The sequence below is a fragment of the Chionomys nivalis genome, chromosome 4 (assembly GCF_950005125.1).
Source record: "Chionomys nivalis chromosome 4, mChiNiv1.1, whole genome shotgun sequence".
Lineage (NCBI taxonomy): Eukaryota > Metazoa > Chordata > Mammalia > Rodentia > Cricetidae > Chionomys > Chionomys nivalis.
The window spans coordinates 44,016,868-44,038,194 of NC_080089.1; the positions used below are offsets into that span (position 1 = coordinate 44,016,868).

The 21,327-nt window shown below is 50.4% G+C and overlaps 1 protein-coding gene across 1 annotated transcript in view; it reads right to left on the reverse strand.

The window, feature by feature from the left end:
* The window catches only part of Tmprss4 (transmembrane serine protease 4), a 33,450-nt gene extending 12,575 nt beyond the window's left edge, over positions 1-20,875 (reverse strand). Inside the window, exons 1-4 of the mRNA XM_057767800.1 lie at positions 20,604-20,875; positions 6,442-6,475; positions 2,112-2,225; positions 622-774 (exon numbers count right to left, since the gene is read on the reverse strand). Coding sequence (XP_057623783.1) covers positions 622-774; positions 2,112-2,225; positions 6,442-6,475; positions 20,604-20,606 — 304 coding nt within the window. The 5' untranslated portion in view covers positions 20,607-20,875. The remainder of the gene's footprint in view (positions 1-621; positions 775-2,111; positions 2,226-6,441; positions 6,476-20,603) is intronic.
* Positions 20,876-21,327: the final 452 nt, after the last annotated feature.

The following is a 21,327-nucleotide window of genomic DNA, read 5'->3' on the forward strand; positions in this document are numbered from 1 at the left end:
CAAAGCTGCCAAGCCACTAGAGAAGGCTTATCTCTACCAAGGCTGGGCAACCACAGACTCAGCAGACTAAACCTGTCTCTCCTCCCATTTTATATTCCCTCTAGTGCTGGGATTAAGAGCGTGTGACTCCCTAGGACTGGGATTAAAGACATGAACCACCACCACCTGGATTTGTTTCTGTGTTGATCTTGTGTAGCCCAGGGTGGCCTTGAACTCACAGAGATCCAGTTGTCTCTGTCTCCCAAATCCTGGGATTAAAACTGTGTATCACCATTACCTGACCTCTAGTGGCTTCAGCTTTGCCTCTGGTCTTCAGGCAAGATTTACTTACTAAAACACAAATAATATGCCACTACAAGGCCGTGCACTCTATTCCTCTTGTCCAAACCAAGTAGGTGCAGCCAGCATAGCATTGGCCATACTTTCCTGTCCCCTCACTGCCATGAATTAACCCTTTTTGAATGTGTGTCCTATCTCAGTGTTGGGATCTACAGGTAGACGTGCCATGATCCCGCTCCTGGGACCTTTTCCAGCAGGGCTGGAAACTGACAAGGCTGTGGGCAGAGGCTACAACTGAGCACAGTTCTCCCACCGTTCCTGCCCTTCAGTCTCGGGGCTCACCTGCCACTCCAGGCTTGTCCGGGAAGTCTCTGACACAGTGCTCCTCATCCTCCCCCGAGGCACAGTCAAGGCGACCGTCGCACACCTGCCCCCTCGGAAGGAAGGTCAGGGGACTTCCGCAGATGAAGTAGTATTTATCCAGAACCACCTTGACTGGAAGGCACACGAAGCAGGGGCAGAGTCGGTCAAGCAGGCAGAGAGAGGCTGCCTTTTCTGAAAGTCAGGCTGGCTGGAGACAGGCAGCCAATTTGAAAAATAAATTATATATTGTGTGTGGTTGTGTTATGTGTGCCTGACTGGAGGTCAGAGGGCAACCTTTGGGAGTTGGTTTCAGGTGTTCTATTACAATCACGGAAAGCTGACTAACATGGCCATATCAGGTTGGAACAATGTTGAGAAGAAATGATTTGGGGGTTTATACATCTCACAAACACCCCAGGCTCTCAAGGATCGAGGTGGTGTCTGGGTTGGGGATACCCATTGTTACTCTGATGAGGACCTGCTCAGCTGGAAAACTTGGGTCCTGCCTGTGCCAGCCTCTTTGGACTCTGAGCCTCAGTGCCCAAGTGCGGAATAAAGGGTTAATTAAAGTAGAGGGTCTCTGTGTGTCATCCGACGCCAGCCGCATTGTGTCTGCTGCTAGCGTCCCAGCCCTGTGTCTGCTGCTAGCGCAGATGGCCTCACAGCCCCAAGTAAGGCTCCCCAAAGACTGCCATGGCCGGGTTGTCCAGGCACTGCCTCCCCTGGCTCCCAGCTCTGCCTGTTACACACTTTCGGCTTTTAATCCAGGTTCTTCACACAAGGAAGCTTATTACTGCTCATGATGCTCAAAGGCATTTCATCATAGAGGGGACTCAGCGGACTTCATGAACACACAGGCTCAAAAGACAGAACCGAGATCCCCACCCCTGATTCCTAACCTTGTCTCCTATATTCTGAAATGCCCTGCCGTGAAAGCTGGGGTCAGTCCCTGTGGGAACCGTGGGAATCATTGTCACAGAGTGGGCTGCCCCAGATCGCATCAGAGCTAATGCGCTAGCCGTAGTGAAGACTGCGCTGAGGTGGGCAGAGGGTTCCATCTGCCTGGCCCTCTTCCCTGGTACCGCCTGTCCCTCTCCTCTTTATAGGCAGACAGTGTAGAGTTGCGCAGATACCCTTTCAGCCCCACCCCACCCTGCCCCTCCACCAGCTGTCAGTTTGCAGAAGATCAGAAGGAGGCGGCTGGGGGTGAGCACCTCTGCAACTGCCTGAGTGGGTTTGCGATGGGTGCCACGTGGATAGCAACCATCTGGAAAAGAAGCCATCTGGGAGAGCCGGGGGATGCGCTCACCTTCCCCTTTCACTTAGAAGCCTCCCTCCAAGGCATGAGGATTCATTCCCTCCTCCCAAGCATTGCCCAGATCACCTGCCTATCACTGTGGGGGTGGGAGGATGGGTGAGGGCTGTGGCTTACTGAGGGGGTGAGGGTGAGAGTGGGGGCTGTCACTCACTGAGGAAGGCTACGATCACGATGGCCATCAGGCTGAGCAGCACTGCGATGATGGGGATCCCCACCTTTTTGAAGGTCTCCAGGGACCTGCGGGGTTTGCGAAAGCCAGCGATATCTGCAAGGACAATGAGAGGGGAGGAGAGTGAGTCAGGCCTCGGAGCCCATCCCTGCCAAGGCCCATAGTCTTTTTTCTGCCCCAGGGCCTGTACCAGGATGCCCTGGTGATGGTTTAGGCTGGTGGGGATTATCCCTGTAGGCAAGGCTGAGATTTATGAACATGTATTCACCCACCTCCCCTTCCTCGCCCAGATTAACCCATCTTTTGTAACCGCTTCTCAGCTGAGCTGCCAGCCTGTGCCACCTCCTCTTGTCTTGCCCTAGCTTGTGCAAGAGGATGTCACTCTTGCCTTGTCTGACCTGTCCCTGCCCTGGGAAGGGCCCAAGATCACTAGCCATGTACTTGAGCTCCTGCCACGATATATATGTTATATTATCATTTATCCTTCCCCATTCTTGAATGCATTTTTAATTGACACGTATTTGTAAGTATGGGGTATAACATTTCAACACAAGTATGTAATACATAATAAGATCAGGGTAATTATTATGTTTATCATGTAAGACTTTTTATGTGTGTATGTGTGTGTTGAGAACGTCCAGAATTCTCTCGCTGGTTCTTTTAGAACATCAAATGTCATCAACCGCGGTCATTCCCACTTCCCCCAGTGCTGTAGAACACTGGCGCTTACTTCTCTTGTCCAGTTGCTTCTCTGATAATTTTTTTAAGCAGGTGACTAAGACCATGTAGCTCAGGCTAGCCTCACGCTTTACATGTAGACAAGGATGACCTGATAATTCCTTGTGAGTGTATGTATCATATGCTCCCCTCTCCAAGCTAGTCCAACACACAGCGAGGCCCCAATGTGGTCCTTGTGTTTAAGGAGATTAGAGTCTGGAGAGGAGGCAAACAGGACACAAATGGCAGCCCGCCGCCGGGTGGAAGAAGGTGTGTGCTGGATTAGAGGCACCACCTGGGGAAGGCTGGGGAAGGCTGGGGAAGGCTGGGGAAGGCTGGGGACTGGGGTAGGGGGAGCAAGGCCTGTTGGGAGGCAGGACAACAAAGTCATTCTGTGGAGATTTGAAAAACATGCTTGGGTTTGGCATTTGTCCTGAAGGCAGTGAGGAGCCATTGAAAGTTTTGAACAAGAGAGACTATGTGATTGGGCTGTCATTCGGGGAGAGCATTCGCTTGTCTGGGAGAAGAGGGTTGGAATGAGTTTGGGATCAGGGAGTTCACACAGGAGGCTACCATTGCCTAAAATTTGTAAAACAAACAACTACACATCCACTTCAGACAGTGTCATATCTGAATCTGAAACACTGCAACAGGCTTATAGTTCTCGATGTTTGGTTCCCAAGTGGTGGACTATTTTGGAAACTTCTAGGAACTTGGGAAGATAAGGCTTAGCTGGAGGAAGTAGATTCCCCAAGGCTGTATCTTTGGGAATCTATTTTCTTCTCCTACTTTTTATTTCCTTTCATGCACCCCATTTTCTGCAACATCCTGCGAATGGCTGCCGTACCCTTTCCCACCAGTGTGCACTGAAACATTTTGGAACTGTTTCAAAATGAGCCCCGTCTCCACGAAGCTGTCTGTACCAGGTATGATGGTCCCAGGAGCACAGAGAGCAAATACACACGGCAATCCAAGGGGATGAAGCATGACAAGGCAGGGAAAAGCTCTCTGTCGGTACCACAGATAGGTGCTGGGTCTTTTCAGGTCCCTTTCCTTCAGGCAATGAACTTAGGAGGTGTTTTGGGGAACTTGCTCCCGAGGGGAGCTGGGTAAGAACCACAGCAGCTCCGGAAACCTAGAAAGCTGTAGGCAGGCTGTCTTGCTCTCGCCTCCTCAGGGCTACTCCCAGTCTCTTTCAAACCCCTCTTCTCCATCTCCTTCCTGTGAGCCCATTCTAGAACTTCCTGTTCAAGATGCGACCATCCCACGCTTCCCATCCCCCCTCCTTGCTTGTCTCCCCCCCCCCAAAGCACTTATCTCTGACCTACTTTCAAATGTTTTGTGTGTTTTCTCTCTCCTCCCACCCCTCCCTGAAATGGAAACGAAGCCACCATGAAGACCATCTTGTGCATTGCTGCATCTCCAGTGCCCAGAGCCTGATGCACGGCAGAAGCCCTGTGAGTGTCCATGAAATGGAAACGATCCATTCTTGACTCTGTTCTCTTCAGCACACCCCTGTCTGTTTAGCTCTTGTTTTATTCTACCTCAGACGATAGAGGCCTGTGCCAGGCACCACCCCCTTTCTTCTGCTCCTCGGAAGCTGACATATCAATGATTGTCAATAAGAAAGCTCAAACTTAAACTGGCCAGTGGTGGTGCATGCCTGTAATTCCAGTACTCGGGAAACAGAGACTAGTGGATCTCTGTGAGTTCGAGGCCAGCCTGATCTAAAAGAGCTAGTTCCAGGACAGGCTCTAAAACTACAGAGAAACCTTGTCTCGAAAAACAAAACAAAACAAACAAACAAACAACAACAAAAAAAGAAAGAAAGAAAAGAAAACAGAAAATTCAAACTTTGTGCTTCCCTAATGGGAAGTTTTAAGAGCACAGTGGCCCAGCAATGGGGATGTGAAGATGATATGATATTGCCTGTAAATTTTTAGGGGCCTGGCACAAAGCAGGTCATCAATAACGCTATAGGTAGTCCTTTTTTTTTTCTCTTTTAGTTTTTCAAGGCAGGGTTTCTCTGTGCATCCCTGGCTGTCCTGGAACTCACTCTGTAGACCAGGCTGGCCTCAAACTCACTAAGATCCGCTTGCCTCTGCCTCCCGGGTGCTGGGATGACAGGCGTGCGCCACCGCCACCAGGCAGTAGTCCTGTTTTTAAAGTTTCCACACTAACTCTCCAGAATTATTCTGTTCCTGTGGCCACGAAAGCATAGCATTTTGTTCAATTATTCTTGCCTGATTTGTTTCGTGGACACCTGCTTCTGGGGACAGGAGATTGATTTGTTTTCTTGGATAGTGCACTATCTTTTGGAAGGAGTCACTTGTCTTGTGTCTAGGCTGTTCTCAGGGAAGACCTGCCTCCCTCCTCAGGAAGGGATGGGGTTTCACAGTTAACTCAAGTTCATAAATAGCCTCCCAGCCTGTGCTTGTCCCTTCTGTTTGTTTGTCCTGCCCATTGCTTCAAGACAAAGTTTCCAGGAAGGTGGCTTTTACCCCGTCCCTTTCCTCTTGAGTGACAGACAATAGGGGCTCCTGTCACACTCACTTCTGGACTTTGCTACTCTGAACCTTCTAAGCCGTGTGGTTAGCCTCATTTTCTGAGCCAAATGGGTGGCACTGCCAGTTTCAGCACCAGCCCCAACCCCAGCACCTAGTCACCTCGGCAGGTTGACTTCCTGGTGTTATTCCTGACTTCTGACTCTCAGGAGCTCGGATTCCCCGCCTCCCCTTTCCCTCCCTCACCCAGGCTGTTGCTAGGTGACTGTCTAGCTAGCCTGGTTTATACAGCCAGCCCCCACCACTGGCCCAGGGCTTTCCTTTCAGTTTCCTTCCCCACCAGGTGTTTGGAGCCCATTCAGCTGTGTCCTGGTTTCACAGTACTCGGGTTTGTTCATGGGCTAAGGCGCACACAGGAAGAGCCACGGGAAGCCTGGAGCTCTCTGGGGACCTTGTGGTCTACTGTTTCGTTAAACTCCAAAGTACAAAAGGAGGCCCTGCTTCTACTTAGCTGAGTTATTGTTTCTGACAATTATTAACTTGTGATGCAAATGAGATGTTAACGTGAGAGGTATTAAGCCATTGTCTTCTGGATTTGTTCCCATTAATTTGTTCCCTGTTCATTTGTCTTGCTGGTGTAGAGGCCATCAGGAGTAGGCGGCAATGATTGAAGAAAATATGATAGGAGGGGGCAAAGCCCTTAAAATTGGGAGTGTTCTATTTATTCATTCATTTGTCTCCTTTAAGCGGGAGTTCACAGCTTCTTCCTTTCTACCAGTAAAACACCAGTGCCCCACACTGAACCTTGGACACCTGCTTCTGGGGACATGAGGTTGGGTGGCTGCAGCCCAATTCTGTGCAGCTCAGGGCCTGGCACAAAGAACAGATTGGGGGAGTTGCTGTTCTTGGCCTTTTAGGCCTGCTGGTCATATTTCCTCAGAGACTAGACTTTTTCTAGAACAAATCCCAGAACTTATGAGTACTTAGTACTTTTTGCTGGATGATGGACAGACAGGGGATTGATGTCATGCATAGCATCTAGTACTACAGTGGCTGGGTAGCTGAGATTCAGCCGAGGGACCTGAGCTTACCATGGTTGTTCAGGGGCTGGCCACTGTCCCGGTCCTGTAATTGAAGGAAAAATGGCAAAGTTAGTGAGGGGACCTCTGAGACCCAGACTAGCAGTGCCTGCTTCCCAACTGTAAGTATTCCTTTTTAAAATGACCACATCTCACAGTAGATCTGCTGAGCCATCCGATCATAGATCAGCCTGTGTTTAGTATCAGTGGATGTGAGCACAGCATCGCTGCAGTTTATACACCACCAGCGAGTACTTCCTGTAATGGATGGATGAACTGATTGATGGATTCATAGCATAACAGCATTGCTGGGAAATGGTGAAAGTTTGCAAGTGGAGCCTCGTTGGAGGAGTTAGCTCATGGAGGCAGAAATGGTATTTAGCCCCAAGTTTTTTCTGTGCTCTTTTCCTTGTGCCTAAAAAGTGAGTCAGTTTTCATTCCTCACCCCCTCTTGCCTAAGTACATGCAACCAAGTAACTTCTGGCGAAGCCCTTTGAATCTGTGAGCCAGATCAGTCTTTCCTACTTGAGGCTACTTCTGTCAAATACTGTCTCCCAAGAACATGAGCGTAACCAATACAAACCTCGTACTAGATATGCAATGGATGGATATTCATGGATGAAATTCATGACATACTGGTGGAAGAAAGAACTAAACACAGCAAAGTATGCATTGTTTAATGACATTGTTACGGAATTAGGAGATAAAGTTTAGGGGTGCTAGAGTCAGAACAGGGGTTGCTACTGGGGAAGTGGGGTGCTTATAGGAAGAAGCACAATGGAATGCTCTGGAATATTGAGAAACTTCTAGAACTTGCGTCGGTGTTGACTACATGGTATATACGTATGTTAGACCCTCAATGAGAGGAGTATTTCCTGAGTGGTTTGCTGCATGTGGAATATACGTAATAAAATAGGCAAGCTCAAGCAAAAGTCTACCAGGATCCTAGGACATTAGTTCTGTAGTGACACACTTGCACAAACACATGCACAGGCATTCCTGCACTGCTCACCCACTTCCCGTGTGCACCCAATGTACACACAGTTGTAGAGAATCAATCGTGGGAGCAGCCTACATAAAGGCTCACATGCGAAGCACGTTTACTCCTTTACCTACAGGGAAGGGTCAACGGGAGGCTGATGCCCAGGCTTCCATTTGAAGGGTGATAAGGGCCAAGGAAAAGCACCCTGACCCTGACTTGACCCCATGATCAGGGTTTGGACTCACACCAATCCCTGAGCTTGCCACAGAGTCAGGCTGCAGAATCCCACCAATCCCTGGGCATAGAATTCCACCAATCCCTGAGGTCCCTAAACTCCAAATGCCACCAATCCCTGAGCCCTCCCCAGAATCAGACCAACCACCAAAATGCACCAATCCCAAGCCACCTTGGAAAGTTCTGCCCCTCAAGAAATTCTATGTAAGGTCTTCACCCTGTTCAGTTTGCTGTTGTTTCTTACCCAAGGCAGCCACCCTCCTTCCTTCCCTAGTCTTCTGAGTGGGGTTTGTTGTGTGGCGTGAAGACCAACTGTAACAGTTTTTGCTGAAGCTGGAGCAGAACAGAATTGTAACTCTTCCCCTAGTGGAACAGAATTGTTACACTCATGGGGACCTGAGCAGAGCTGTAACAGCTTTACTAGAAACCCTCCTCAGCCTGGGCGGAACTGTGACACCGAGGAAACCTTTCCCTGAAGCAGGGTTGAAAGCCGCTAAGCTTACAGTGACTTTATGGTATTCCTTGGCTCCCAACTGCCAGAATACTTTTCCATTCCGGCTGCAATGCTTACACCATTCTCTGAATACTTTCTAGCATCTCAGAATCTTCCTGGTCTTTCTGTTAAGGTCTGGTAGAGGATAAGGAGTCCCTGTGCTCTGTCTGAGCTTTAAGCCTCTACCTAGGGTCTGGCTTGCTAATATCATATGGAGGACATGGATACCCAGTGATGATGGGAGAACATTGCAGAATCCTGTGCATTTCCTACTGGGGATTTTTCTGGTCCAGACTGAGAGTGAAAGGCTTCTTTTTAAGCCTTGGATGTGTGGGAATCCTAGGTTGGTTACGGGGACATACCTGCTCTCATGATTAAACATGGAACCCCAGTGATGGGAGGGGAGCTCCTTCCTGCCTTCCGTTCCTTCTACATTTGGGTCTGCAATCTGCTGGAGGGGTTTTGCCCTTTGATGTCACTACAGACGGCTGGCACAATAGACCACAGGCTCTGATTCCTACTGATTGGTGCCTTTGGGCAAGAAATAAAGGGAGCTTTCCAGGGGCCAGTTCACACCTGGGCAGCTTTTCCTGTCTGTCCATCCTCTGTGCTTCCGCAGGCCTTCTCTGTTTGGACAGTCATCATTTCTCGGTCTTTGTCTCTTTCTGTTTCACTTTTCTTTAAAATTTTATTTAGAATTGACAAATAAAAATTGTATTGATCTCGGGGGCTGGAGAAATGGCTCTGTGGTTAAGAGCACTGACTGCTCTTCCAGAGGACCCCAGTTCAGTTCCCAGCACCCACATGGCAGCTCACAACTGTCTGTAAACTCCAGTTCCAGGGGATCTGGCACTTCCACACAGACATACATGCAGGCAAAACTCCGATGCACATAAAATAAAATGAAAATCTTAAAAAAGAAGAATAAAAACATTGTATTGGTCTCTTTTCTGTGTTAAGCATTTGGCTTATGCCTACAAAAGACTGAACTGATCTCTAGGCTTCGCTCATTCCCAGTCTCTCCTTGGTCATCACCAGGCTGGACGGAGGGGACAACTTTCAGGATGAAGATGGGAACAGACCAGGGTACCTGGCTCTACAGCTACTTAGTCAGGAGATAACAACATCAACAGCAGCGCACACACAAATTGCAAAGTCTTTTCATTTAACCTAGAGCCAGATTAATAAGTACTGAAACTGAGCATGTGGTAGCCAGAGTGGTTATCATTAAATTAGCTAAAGTAAGTAGATGTGTGAAGAGTGTCCATACTGTGCCAGGCCCTGATCCAAAAAGAAACTGGAGTCAAAGATCATTAAGTGTTCATCTTAGCAGACTGGGAGAGGTGCCCAAACCAGATAACTGAGTGCTATATCCCTTGGAGAGCCTGGGGAGGATGGACTACCCCCAAAAATAAGCCAGGAAAAAAACCTCACAGGTTTGGGGGCAACTTTCAGGGAATGCGGATGGAGAAGAGGGAGTGTCTGGATGGAGACAGGTAAGGGTCAGAACAGTCAGGGAGGGTCTCCCTGGAGAGGATGCATCTGAACTGTGACTGGAATGATGGAAAGGGGCCAGCAATCCGGAGCAAGTGTGAGGTGATGGAGGAGCTACATAGAAGTTGGCAAGTTTGGAGGGGAGGCAAGGGTACAAGGGAAAGGGAGGATTCTGTATGCGTTCAGAAGATCGAGACTGGCTTTCCCAGTGGGCTGGGTGCCTTTGGGCTTCGGTTAAGCAGGGCAGGGTGTCTGCTGGAATGTGGAAGGCTAGAGGAGGTAGTAGGGTACCAAGAGCGTCTATTCAGCGGGCCTCTCCCCTCAGTTCATCCCCTTTCATGGCCTTTACCTGTGTATACACGCCGGCATTAGTTAAGGTAGGTAGGATGAGGTCCCTTTGTTTTCTACTAATTCAGCAGGCATCGATTGTACCCATTAGGGGCAAGAGATTATGCTAGAAGTCCAGACACAGAGGGAACAAAGAAGATGCGCAGTCCACACCATTCTCGGCCTTGGGTGTTCACCACGAGCTGAAGTGGCCTGAAACCTCACGGTGGGCAATGCTTCCACCTGCAGCCTACTTAGTTGTGGACGTCCAAACGTTCAGAACTCATTTATAAACAGAGACAGGGAAGAGAGAGGGAAGTCAAAGTTGCAAGTTGTAATCTTAAAGGACTGTGACTGTCCTGTTTGTCACGCACCCAAACTCTCCTTCAGTGCACGGGGTCGAGAGAGTGCTGAAGGAGCGCTGGAGGAGTCAGTTAACGAGCCTGTCTATCTCAGTTTTAAGATTTGTCTCAGGACAGCCTTTAAGAATCTGCCTGTAAATACAGTCACACAATAAAACACCACACGGAAGTCACAATAAGCGACTACAAGTTATATCAAATAAAAATGGAACATAGGCAACTGGACGACAAGGGCAAAGTCCCAACAGGTTTCACGTAGCTCGGAATCCTTTGCGGGAAGAAACAAAGCAATGGCGGACATGGGATCTCGGGGTGGGCAGTGCCTCCCTCGGCAGAGAGCCTTTAACACCGTTCCTCGGATAGTAAAGAGGTGCAGAGCAGGCAATTTTTGTTAACTTAATAATCAAAGAGACTTGCCCACCTACCGCAGCAGGGCATGCGTGCGCATGTGAGAGGCAAAGGAGGATCTTATGGTTATATAGAAGTCACTGCTAAGTCCCAGTTTTTGTGTAGATGCATGGAGGTTTACTATCTTCTCTAACCAAGTGGCTAGCTAAGGCGTTACTAACGAACCCTGTGTGGGTCAGTAGTGAAGTGTGAGCATGGATCAAAGGCGCGGTCTAACTAACGCTGTGTGCTCAAGATTCTAAGAGACTAAAAGGCTGTCACCTGCCTGTGATTTGGAGAGCCTGGCTCTTGTCCTCATGGTGCTGTAGCCTCTAGTTCTCCCATTTAGTGGCTCATTCTCTGCCTTTTCTTGAAGCCTCTGGACAAGCATCTATGACAGAGAGAGGTTGGGCATGTGAGGCTGTCAGACTTCTAGGAAGAGATTCTGCAGCTCACGGGTGTCAGGGCCGGTGGTCGATGGGGTGGAGGTGTTGTAGGACTGAGTGGTGACTGCAGCCTGTCAGTGTTACAGACATTCTGGGGAGAACCGAAAAAACTGAAGGGTGCTCCTATCCCCTCCCAGCCCAGGATCAGTCCTGAACCTGGGGAAAGGTTGGGGCTGAGACATGCAGGTACCACGTGGAACTCAGAGATCCCACCAGACTCCACCATGGCAGGTCCAGTTGTGCTCAAGGATGAGAACTGAAAGAAAGGGTCTCTAGAGATCGTTCTGGGTCACTGTCCCTGAAGCCAGACAGAGGAAAAATATTGTACTAGAGTCAGAGAAGAGGAAATTTTGAAAAGCAACCAGAGACCAATCATGGCTCTGTCATTGTAGAAATACCTCTGGTTATGCTCAGCTTGAACTTAACCTCTTGAACTGGTCATGTTACCACAGTGCAGTCTCTGTATAACCCAAATGATGGCGCCAAGGTTCCCCTTCTGTCAGAGCTGCTGTCTGGGCCCGGCCCCCTGATTTGTTGATTCAGACTGTACAGAGCTCTGACTCGGTGCTGGTCCGATAAAGCCCATGCCCAACTTAGGTCTCATCTGGAACAAAGCTTGTGCTGGCTGGAGTACAACTGGAGGTTTAGAGTGCCCAGATCCTCGGTGCCCAGGTGGGAACAGGATGGAGGTAGAATGGGTAGATGAATGATGGTTGAAAAACACTTGTCTTTACCTGGCTAGCTCAGAGTATCTTCTTGCCTTGTTTTCCAGTCACCCACTGACAAGAGACTAGCATTAATCTAGAACCTGCCCGCAAAAGCTGAATGTCATTTTCTTGCTTGCAACATCTTCCTTTCAAAGGCGCTATTATAATTAATCTTTGGGAAACCCAGAGACATCCTTACTTCACAGAACTGAAAGTCAGGGTTCACATCCACAAAGTGGCTTCTGTGACTTCAAAGCAAGGGAAGGGCAGACCCAGCTCTCCAGGCTGGGCTTCTAGACTCAGGGGACTACTATCTTCATTTCCTGGCAGTTTTAAGGACCTGTGTGGTCGAGCGTCTTTCAGAGGTAGTGCTCCCTTTTGAGTCTCTACCTTTCTGCAACGTGCTCTTGTTGCTTCTGCTTAGCCTGCAATCAACCTGCAGAGATCGCCCTCGGGATCTCCACAGCCCTTCCATGGTTGCAAGGCATTAGAGACCTGGACTTGCTTCCTGGGTTTGCCAAAGCCTCTATGAATGGTGATGGGAGCTGCCTCTCCAAACTCATACAGATAGATGTAGATAGCAGGGCCTTGGTGTCCAGGAGGGCCTCTACTAATGTTACCATCACTTCTTCCATCTTCTACCGCATTCACCCTTGCTCAGCTGTGGCTCCTCCCTCTCTCCGTGTTTTAAACCCTGGAGAAGTTCCTGGGCTTAGCTGAGCTCCAAATATTGAATGGCTCAGTCAGAGACAATGACCCCAGACACCAGGCAGTTTTCTTTACTTTGAGGAGGGGGGAGTTTTCAAGACAGGATTTCTCTGTGTAGCCCTGGCTGTCCTGGAACTTGCTTTGTAGATCAGGCTGGCCTCACATTCACAGAGATTCACCTGCCTCTGCCTCCTGAATGCTGGGATTAATAGCGTGTGTCACCACCACCCAGTTTTTTTGTTGAGCCTATTTTTTAAATTCAGAGACAGCACAAAGAGCGACGACGAGGAGGAGCACCAAAGGCTGTTTCTCTGGCTTTGCTTTTCTCTGTGGCAGCTGCGGGGTCCCATGAGAAGAGCTCTGGCTTTCCTTCGTCTCAGAGGGAATCCTGTTGCCAGGTGATGGGTAAACAGACCCTCCAGAGTGACAGGGGCACCCCAGGGAGGGGTGGTGACTGCTTTGTGAGTGAGCCAGGAGACCTGGGGCTGCTCACAGTTAGCAAGAAGAGCGAGTCTTGGCCACAGCTAGCTCAGGTGTTCAGGAGGCTCTCTAGGTGGCCTTAAGCCACTTTGATCCCTGAACCCTCAGTCCAACTGCCAGCAGGCATCTGCTGTCCACCTGCTGCAAAGCAGGCAGTTTGATGCCTTTATCAGGCTGGAAACAAGACTCTGCCTCTTGGGCGCCTTCACAATGGCAGGTAAGGTGGCGAGAAGGTTATGGAGGGGCTCTCCATCACCAGGCCAGGGAGGGGCTGCTGAGATGCAGCAGTTCAAGGTGCACTCAGGGTTTCAGTGGCAACAGCCATGCTAGCTTCCGAGTGGTCCCTATCCTGCGACCCTGTTTTTAGGATGTCTATCCCGCAAAACAGTCTAGGCACCAGCTCTCGCTATAGGAGCAGCTGTCCATGGGTGCCAGTGCTGGTGCCCTCACAGAAGTCTACTTTCTATATAACCTAACCTCAGTCCAGCTGCTTCATTAGAAACCACCGTGCCTTGTAATAAACCACATAGCTGCTGACCTGCTGGCAATTTGAGTAGAGAACCTCACCCCCATTCCAAGGTATAATAGCTACAGGGCAAGGCCTGGGGCGGGAGGCAAGTGTCAGGTGACCCACCTTTATCCTGCTGCCAGCCCACTGCTCAGCTCTGGCATTTAAGAATCAACCTTTGTGTTACAGCAAGACTCTTAACCGCAGGCAGGGCTTGGGGAGAGAAGAGAGGCAAGGATCTCTGTTTCAGGGATGGAGGTGTGATGCAGGGGTTAGAAGCTCTCCGCCCTTAACCTATAGGACAGGACAATGAGAAGGCCAGGAGTGAGGCACGAGCACAGGCCTCTTGAGTGGAGTGGACCGTAGACACCCTGGCTTCCTGGGGAGGCCCTATGCTCCGGACGGCGCGGCTGTGAGCTCTCTTGCATGTTCCCGAAACCCGGGGGAAGCAGTCCGTTCTCTCCTACATTTCTGAATTCTTGACTATTGTGCTTTGCCCAGGTCCACACAGAATTCTTGTGCCCACTTTCTCCTTCTGACAGGGTCAGATGAGAAGAAGGTGTCTTGGGCGCTTGCTTGCAGGGGGGTGGCGCTCGGACTAGAGCTTAGCGGGAGTGGGGGGGGCGCGGACTAGAGCTTAGCGGGGTTCTCTAAACACTGTATTTACCAGAACAAGATAGCTGCCACCTGCAATGCAGTCTGATGGTTATGAAAGAATTCCACAGAGTTAATGCTGTCCTTAAAGACATACTGCCTTTGCCTGTCCTGAATTGTCCCTTAAATATTTAGGGGCGGGAAGAGGTGGCAAGGGAAGAGGGGATTTGCTATGGAGGGCGAGGCTCCTCTACTGAGCTCCTAAGCAACCTTGTGCAGTTCTCAGTGTCTCCAGGGCCCAGCGTCCCCCTTTGCAATGTAGGTATAAATCTAACTTCCTGTCATGACTGACAGAGAGAAAGGCTCCGCAGAAACACTCCACCAGCTGGGTGCTGTGCGCCTTTCCAAGGCCGCAGGGACTTCATCTTGTCCTCTCATGATCTCATTGTTATTTACGGTCCCCTTGGTTGATCTTTGCCGCCTGAAGGGTCTCAGAGGCTCTGGTGGGGGTGGGGGTCCTCTGTGACTCTTCTTCCTAAGTAGGCATGCTGGGCTGGCTCCCGTCCTGCCACACGCTGTTCAAGTTCAACACCGAGGCTCTCTCCAAGGGCAGAAGGGAGCACTCTGTTTTGTTCCGGATGCCTCAGGGACAGCCACCTCTGCACACGAGTTTAGCTGCTGCTGCTGATCTGCCCGCAAAAGACTTGGTGACTCCTTGATGGCTTTCCTGGGAACTCTGAACTCAAGAACCTATAAATAGCATTCCGGTGGTTCTTCCGGGACCTCTCTGCATTATTACTTCGATGTTGCATAACCTGGCATTCTTCTCCCACTTCCCTGCCCACTCACATAACTCTGCAAGCGCTTTGGAAGTTTCTCCTTGCCGTGATGCCGCTGCTAGGAGAGGCACTTTGGCGGTGGATGGAGCACCTGCCATGCTGCCACCTGGGTCTGAATCCCACCTCTGTACTCAAGTGTTGACCACTGAGAGCCTCAATTGCACGTGCGCATGTGTGCTTGTGTGTGTGTGGCGGGGGAGAGAGATACTAGTTTTCAATAAGTCTTCCTCTTAAGGAGCCCCACATATGCAAGGTCTACAGCACATTACCTGGAGCAGAGTGCGGTGACCATTAGCTGTAATAATACTGTTTTACTCAGTCAGAAAGTCATCGTTCAGGGGCTGGAGACCCAGCGATGGATAAGAGGCAGTTTTTCATGCCCATGAGCAGAGAGCCTGTTCTTAATAATTTCTAACAATATTTAAATAGAATCTGACAAGTACCTGACATAGTAGATACTTGGGAATTATTCATTTTATCTGGTGAGAGCTTCTCAGGGCATCTGGCCTGGATGTGACAGGAGCCAGACAGCTATTTTGATGGCTTTCTAGGTACAGGGGTCTTATATCAGGAGAGCAGACTGTAGCCCAAGGGTAACCAGGACAGTTAGGAAACCTGAACTGAATGACATCAGTTGCTCTCTGAAGAGGAGGTAGCTAGCAGATGAAGGTCAGAGAAACAAAGACAGACAGAAGGATAGAGCAAACACGGCCATTCAAACCATTTTACGGAAGAGGCTGAAGAGGACTCTGAGGACAAATGGGGGTCGTGCAGCACTCTCTTGGCAGAGGGAAGATTACAGCAGCTAGAAGCACTTCCTAGAAGTGTGTATGTGTGTGTGTGGGGGGGCATGTCTGTGAATAGGACCTGGGCCATGCAGCAATTTCCCAAGCAGACAGATAGGCCTGTGAGTGGTTTCTAGGTTACTAGGCAGAGCCCACCAGTGCTGGGGTAGGTGGGACAGGAGTGGGTGAGGTCACAGTCCTTCCAAACGCTGCCACTCTGGTTGTTCTATTTTGCTTATGGAATTCTGCATCGGGTCTCAGCAGGACTCTGAGGATAGAACACACAGGGCCTAATAGGTGCTTCCTTGGGGCCTGTGATCTGGGAGGACTGCTGGCCTGCAGCTTCTGCTGTCAGTTAGGACCAGTCTACCTCCTGGTTCACTGACAGTCCTCTCTCTAGAAACTTGCTAGGTAGCTAGGCGGCTCTCAAATTCATGGCGATCCATCTGCTTCAGTTTCCAGAATGCTGGGATTACAGGTGTGCACCACCATACCGGGCTTGCCTTTAAATCAGTTTTCTCTCCTTAATGGTCTCATGGCAATATGGGTAATTTTTATGAGCAGGGTAATTTTTATGAGCAGACTGCCTGTGAAATTTTGTCTCGGCCTCTTTGAAGGTTTGGGTTAAGCATGCCCAAGGGCTTCCTTCCGTGTGTGTTGCTCCCTGGAGCCCCCACTGCTATGATCTTTGGCATCTTAAGGGGGGCCAGAGTCTGCAAAACCCCCACGCCCGTCCCCTGTCCTCTGTGTCAGTGTCTCCACTTCATGCGCACCTTTGCTGTGAAGCCCAGCAGCATGAAGGTAGTGAAATGGGATGTCCTAGCCCCGCAGTGGCTCAGGATACACCATGTGCTGGTCCCATGGGTCTGCAACCTGAGGGAGATGAAGAGACCTCCAGGGTTTGGAGTCTCAACTCTGCCTCTTAGAGGCTGAGTGACCCTTTTCAACACCCTTGACTTCTCTGTGCCTTCCTCTCCTGATTTCTATGTTTCAGAGAGTTGCTGTCATACTCGGAGGGAGACCCTGCACATCAGAGTTCCTCTTGAGCCACAGGGGCTGAGTTTCTTGTATCAGGTTAGAGGCAAGAAGTCAGTTGCTGTGGCTCTGTAGGACATGGGGGACTCCAGCTCTCAGGCCAGGCCAGTGGCGGTATCTCCCGTGTCAGCGTGGCACTGGGGCAAAGGTGCCTCACTTACTTCCTTGTTCCCTTCTTGCTGGCGTCTGTGCGAGGAGGGCCATGTTCTTCCTGGAAAGAGGGGAGCAGTTTAGCTGACCCTGCTCCTTCTGCACAGCCTTCAAACCCAGAGTCTAGATCTTGAATCTTCTCCTGGCCTTCCAGGGTCTTTTTAGAACCTAATCTATGGCGAACTCTCAGGTTCCCAGATGGGTAGTAGAGAAACTAGAGCCGGCAGGCTATTGTGGGAGAAATTGAGACCACAGCCAGTTCACTAAGCATAGGGCATCTCTATCTCACCAGCCAGGCGTGTAGCATACCCCATGGCCAAGGACCCCTCTGCACCCTGGCTGGGCCACTTCATTCTGTCACCCACTTCCTCCAGAAAGTGTTCTTCACCTGCCTCCTCTGAATTTCCATCTGCACGTGGATTAGGCCAGAAGCTGGAGAGAGCACCCTGGGAGCCAGCAGGAGGGGAGGGTGTTTTGCAGTTTTGAGTTCTGTTTACTAGTTTTTCTGCTGCAATCGTGATGTTTAATCAGAGTGGCAGGCTGGGCGGTGCCGCTAAATACATCACAGGGGGATTGCCACACTGTCTCTGCTAGACTCTCCCTTTTCCTGTTGCGGGGTTCCCTAGCAGGCTCAGGCCTGTTCTTCCCTCACCCCCAGCTTCTGTTTTCAGGGTCCAAAACACTTTTTTTTTTTCTGGTAGAATGCTGCACTTTTTTTTTTTAAAGTTGGATTTGGTGAACTTTGCTTTCTCTATCACGTAGGTGAGAATCTTGTGACAAGAGACCTGACCGTGAGTTACGGCGGGTGACAGGGTTGCCTGATGAGTTACGCCGGGTAACAGGGTTGCCTGATGACCTGACGCTCTCTGGATGTGTTGCTTTCACCTCTCAGTGCTTTCCTAGGGCCTGGTGCTGATGAGGCAGGCTGTGTTACAGCAAGAGGAACGGGAACCGTGCTCTTGCCTGGTGGGAAACACGGTTCTTTGGAGGAAGGCCACTCAGCTGATGGCCACCAGGGCCCCCTTTTCCAGCCTTGCCTTCTGAGCCACGGGCCAGTTCTATGAGGCCGAGTTCTCCGATAAAGGGATCAGACTGCACGCACCCTGTGACTTCTCTGCTCCCCAACCATATTGCTCCAGCCGTAGAATGCCGTCCCTTGTCCTTGTGCCACCATTCTGTCTTGTCAGCTCATCCAATTCTCGCTCTATAGACACCCTTCCTGGCTTCTCTGCCTGGAGAGAGCTAGTTTATGCTTTCAGAAGTCCAAAGCAAACACTTTCTCTTCTGGGATAGCATCCAGCCACCCTAGAGTGATGTGCCCTTTTGGCTCAGGAATATCTTGTAATCTTCTTTTGTGAGTGCCTCTGAGGGAGCACCCAGACATTGTCTCAGCACCCCCACCCCTTCCCTAACAGTTGATCATTGGCCAGGGTGATTTTTTTTTTTTAAAGTAGTTGGCTACCTGGAGTCACAGTGATTACAGATTTTCTTACCTAGGGAGAGAGGGAGCTGGGGAAGCAGACATGAAGAGAGAGCTTTCTTGGTACTTCACCAATGCCTGTCTACTGCCCAACTCTCAATTTGCCACCCCAAAGTCAAGGATGAGGTCACCAGAGTAGAGGGCTCCTGGATTCTGTGGCTCAGCTGAGGGAGGCGTGCATCACATGCCAGCAGGCTGACCTTTTTTTTTGCCACAGTCCTCCAGCCAAGCCCACCAACCACTTTGGGACTGTATAGGTTGGCAAGGAAAAGAGACAGAGGGGAGCACCTTGAAGGATTCAAACTGATCTTGGGTGTTATCACTGTTGCCTTGATTGGATATAATGCCCTCGTCTTTGGCTCATAGGCGTTATCACCCTGGCCTGGCTTGGATATAATGCCATTGCCTTCGGCTCATGATGTGCTTAGTACTTCCTGAGAGTAATGAGTCCTGGACAGGATGGCTATCAGGGATCCCCAAAGATCCTTTTAGTCTCAGCCGCAGAGCACATTTGGTACATTCCTGCCCAGGCCCCGCACTAGGCTCCTACTCTGCCCAAGACTGGTGGCCCGCTCTAGCGCTCTTTCGACATAACCAGCTAAATCAACGCAAGGGAAACCATTGTTAAGAGGCGGCTCCGTGCGGACTTTGACCAGCTCTGACAGGGAGAAGCAGGAGGACAGATGAGAGAAACAGGGAGGGCTGCATCCGGCCTTGGGTTCCCCATCCTCTCTCCTGTGGACTGGAAGCTAGGCTCATCTTGGTTCCATCAGTGGGAAAGGACAGATTGTTACACACAGGTAGCTTAGCGGTTTGCTCAGGGCCTGAGTCTGGTAATTCTCTTCTGCCGACTAGCCGTCATGTTGCCCGCCTCTGCTCCATGATCCTTGGCCTGACTCTGCACCCATGGTGCCCACTTGCCTTAACCCTCATCAGCAACACCAAGCTTTCCTTCCTTGCTGGCAATGGGGCAGAGTGAGATGTGGTCCTGGCTATCACTTCCTGAAGTGGGTACAGCTCAGGCTTCCTGGTTTACAGAGTCTATTCACCCATGTTGGTTTGCTCAGCCTCTCTGTTCACCGTATGTGTCCAGGGGTTTCGTGGACCACACTGTTTTCCTTCTGCGGGGCTGGGGAGTGAGTTGAGACTCAGTGAAATTAAAGTCTCGGGACCTGTATAGAGAGCTAGCCTCTCCTCAGGACCTGTATAGAGAGCTAGCCCCTTGGTTGTACCACAGGTTTTGTTTTTGTTAGCTGCCTCAGAAAGGGCACCCTTGTCAGCAACTCCTCCAAGAGGCAACCCAGGGCTTCCCAGTGCCACTCAGCAATGGCTCACAGTCAGGGGGCTGACACTGCTCCTTTTCTCCCCACTGACCCCTCCCTGGGGTGGGGGACACCTCTGCACAGCACCGTCTAGGACTGGGTAGTAGGTAGCTCTGGTCCAGTACAGCCAAGTGGTCCTGCCACTCTGCCCTCAAATGGACACTGGCAGTTTGCCAGGCTTTCTACTAGAGGGTCATGGGAAGTGTTTGGGTATCACATACCCTTTTCTTGGTTCTTTCTCCGACCCTTTCGTTTTAATGTGTGAGCAATTGCTGAGGATTGGAGAATCAAGACCCCCTGGCTCCCACCTTAGGCCTGGTGATTATCTCATCCCCGTCCTGGTCCTCAGTTGTCCTCCTCAAAAGGACAAACCAGCAGCAGAAGATGCTGGGGATACTCAACGGAGGTGAGCTCTAAAGAGACCAAGCAGAAGGCCCCACAAACATCCCTGAATGTTTTGGGGGCATCTCCTCTTTACTGTTTTCTTTTAAAATGACAGGAGTCAGTTTTCTCAGGAAGTGTCCGAGGACCACTGTGGCACCAAAGCAGCCCTTGTTTTGAAGAAACTGTCGCATCTTCCAGCAAACACACCCGAGATAGTACACAAAGAAACAAGCACGATTTAGAAACGATTGGTGGACAAAGACAGCCCTGACTTCTGTGCCCAGCTTCAAGGATGACTAATGATGGAGAGGCCAGATGATGGGCACAAAGGGCTGGAAGTGGAGGTGTTCAGTTGTGACCTCTTTTTTAACCTGGAAGGTGTCACAACATTCTCAGTTAATGTTGAAGGGCCCTTTATGGCCAGCTGCCCTCCCCAGCCCAAGGGCCCTAGACTTACCATGCTGCTTTGGTAATCCTCCTAATTTTCTTACAGCCTGGAGCCGAGATCTGCAACCCAAGGCAGCAGGAGGGGGGTCCTCAAATGTGTCTCGTTAGCCAGTAGGTCAGAAAACCCGGGTCAGTACTGGTCAGAGGGCGCCCAAGTGCAAGGCTGCCCTTGCTTCCTGAAGACCAGCATTCTCTTCCTTCAGCAAGCCAGCTACCTCCTGCCACTGTGTCTTGGAGTGACTTGGGGACTCTGGGGCTGGTCAGTTCCTACAACCCAACAGGTGAAGTTGTCAAACTGGAATGATTATGTGTCTTGTAACCTGACACCCAGTTTGAAGGGTTGGGACACACCTAAAGTCCTTACAAAAGCCTGCCCACTTGAATGCCTTCCATCCAACCAGAGGGCAGGAGGGCGGGCATTGACTGAGGCTGGGTGATGGCAGACAACTTTTTCTTTCTCTTTCCTCTAGTTGTGTGCCTTTTTACTATATGTGTGTGTGTGTGTGTGTGTGTGCGCGCGCACATGCTTTCAATTTGGAGTTGCAGGAAGCTGAAAGAATAGATTGCTGGCTTGTGCCAGGCAATCGGATTGGGAGTTCATGCATCTCTTCCCTAAAGAAGAAGTTCGCTCTGTCATTCCCTGGACCCAGAGTGACGCTGCGGGTTGTGGGGGGCTAGTGAGCTTTCTGCTAGTGTCCCTTTCACATAGTTAAAAGTCACCAGGGCTACAGCTG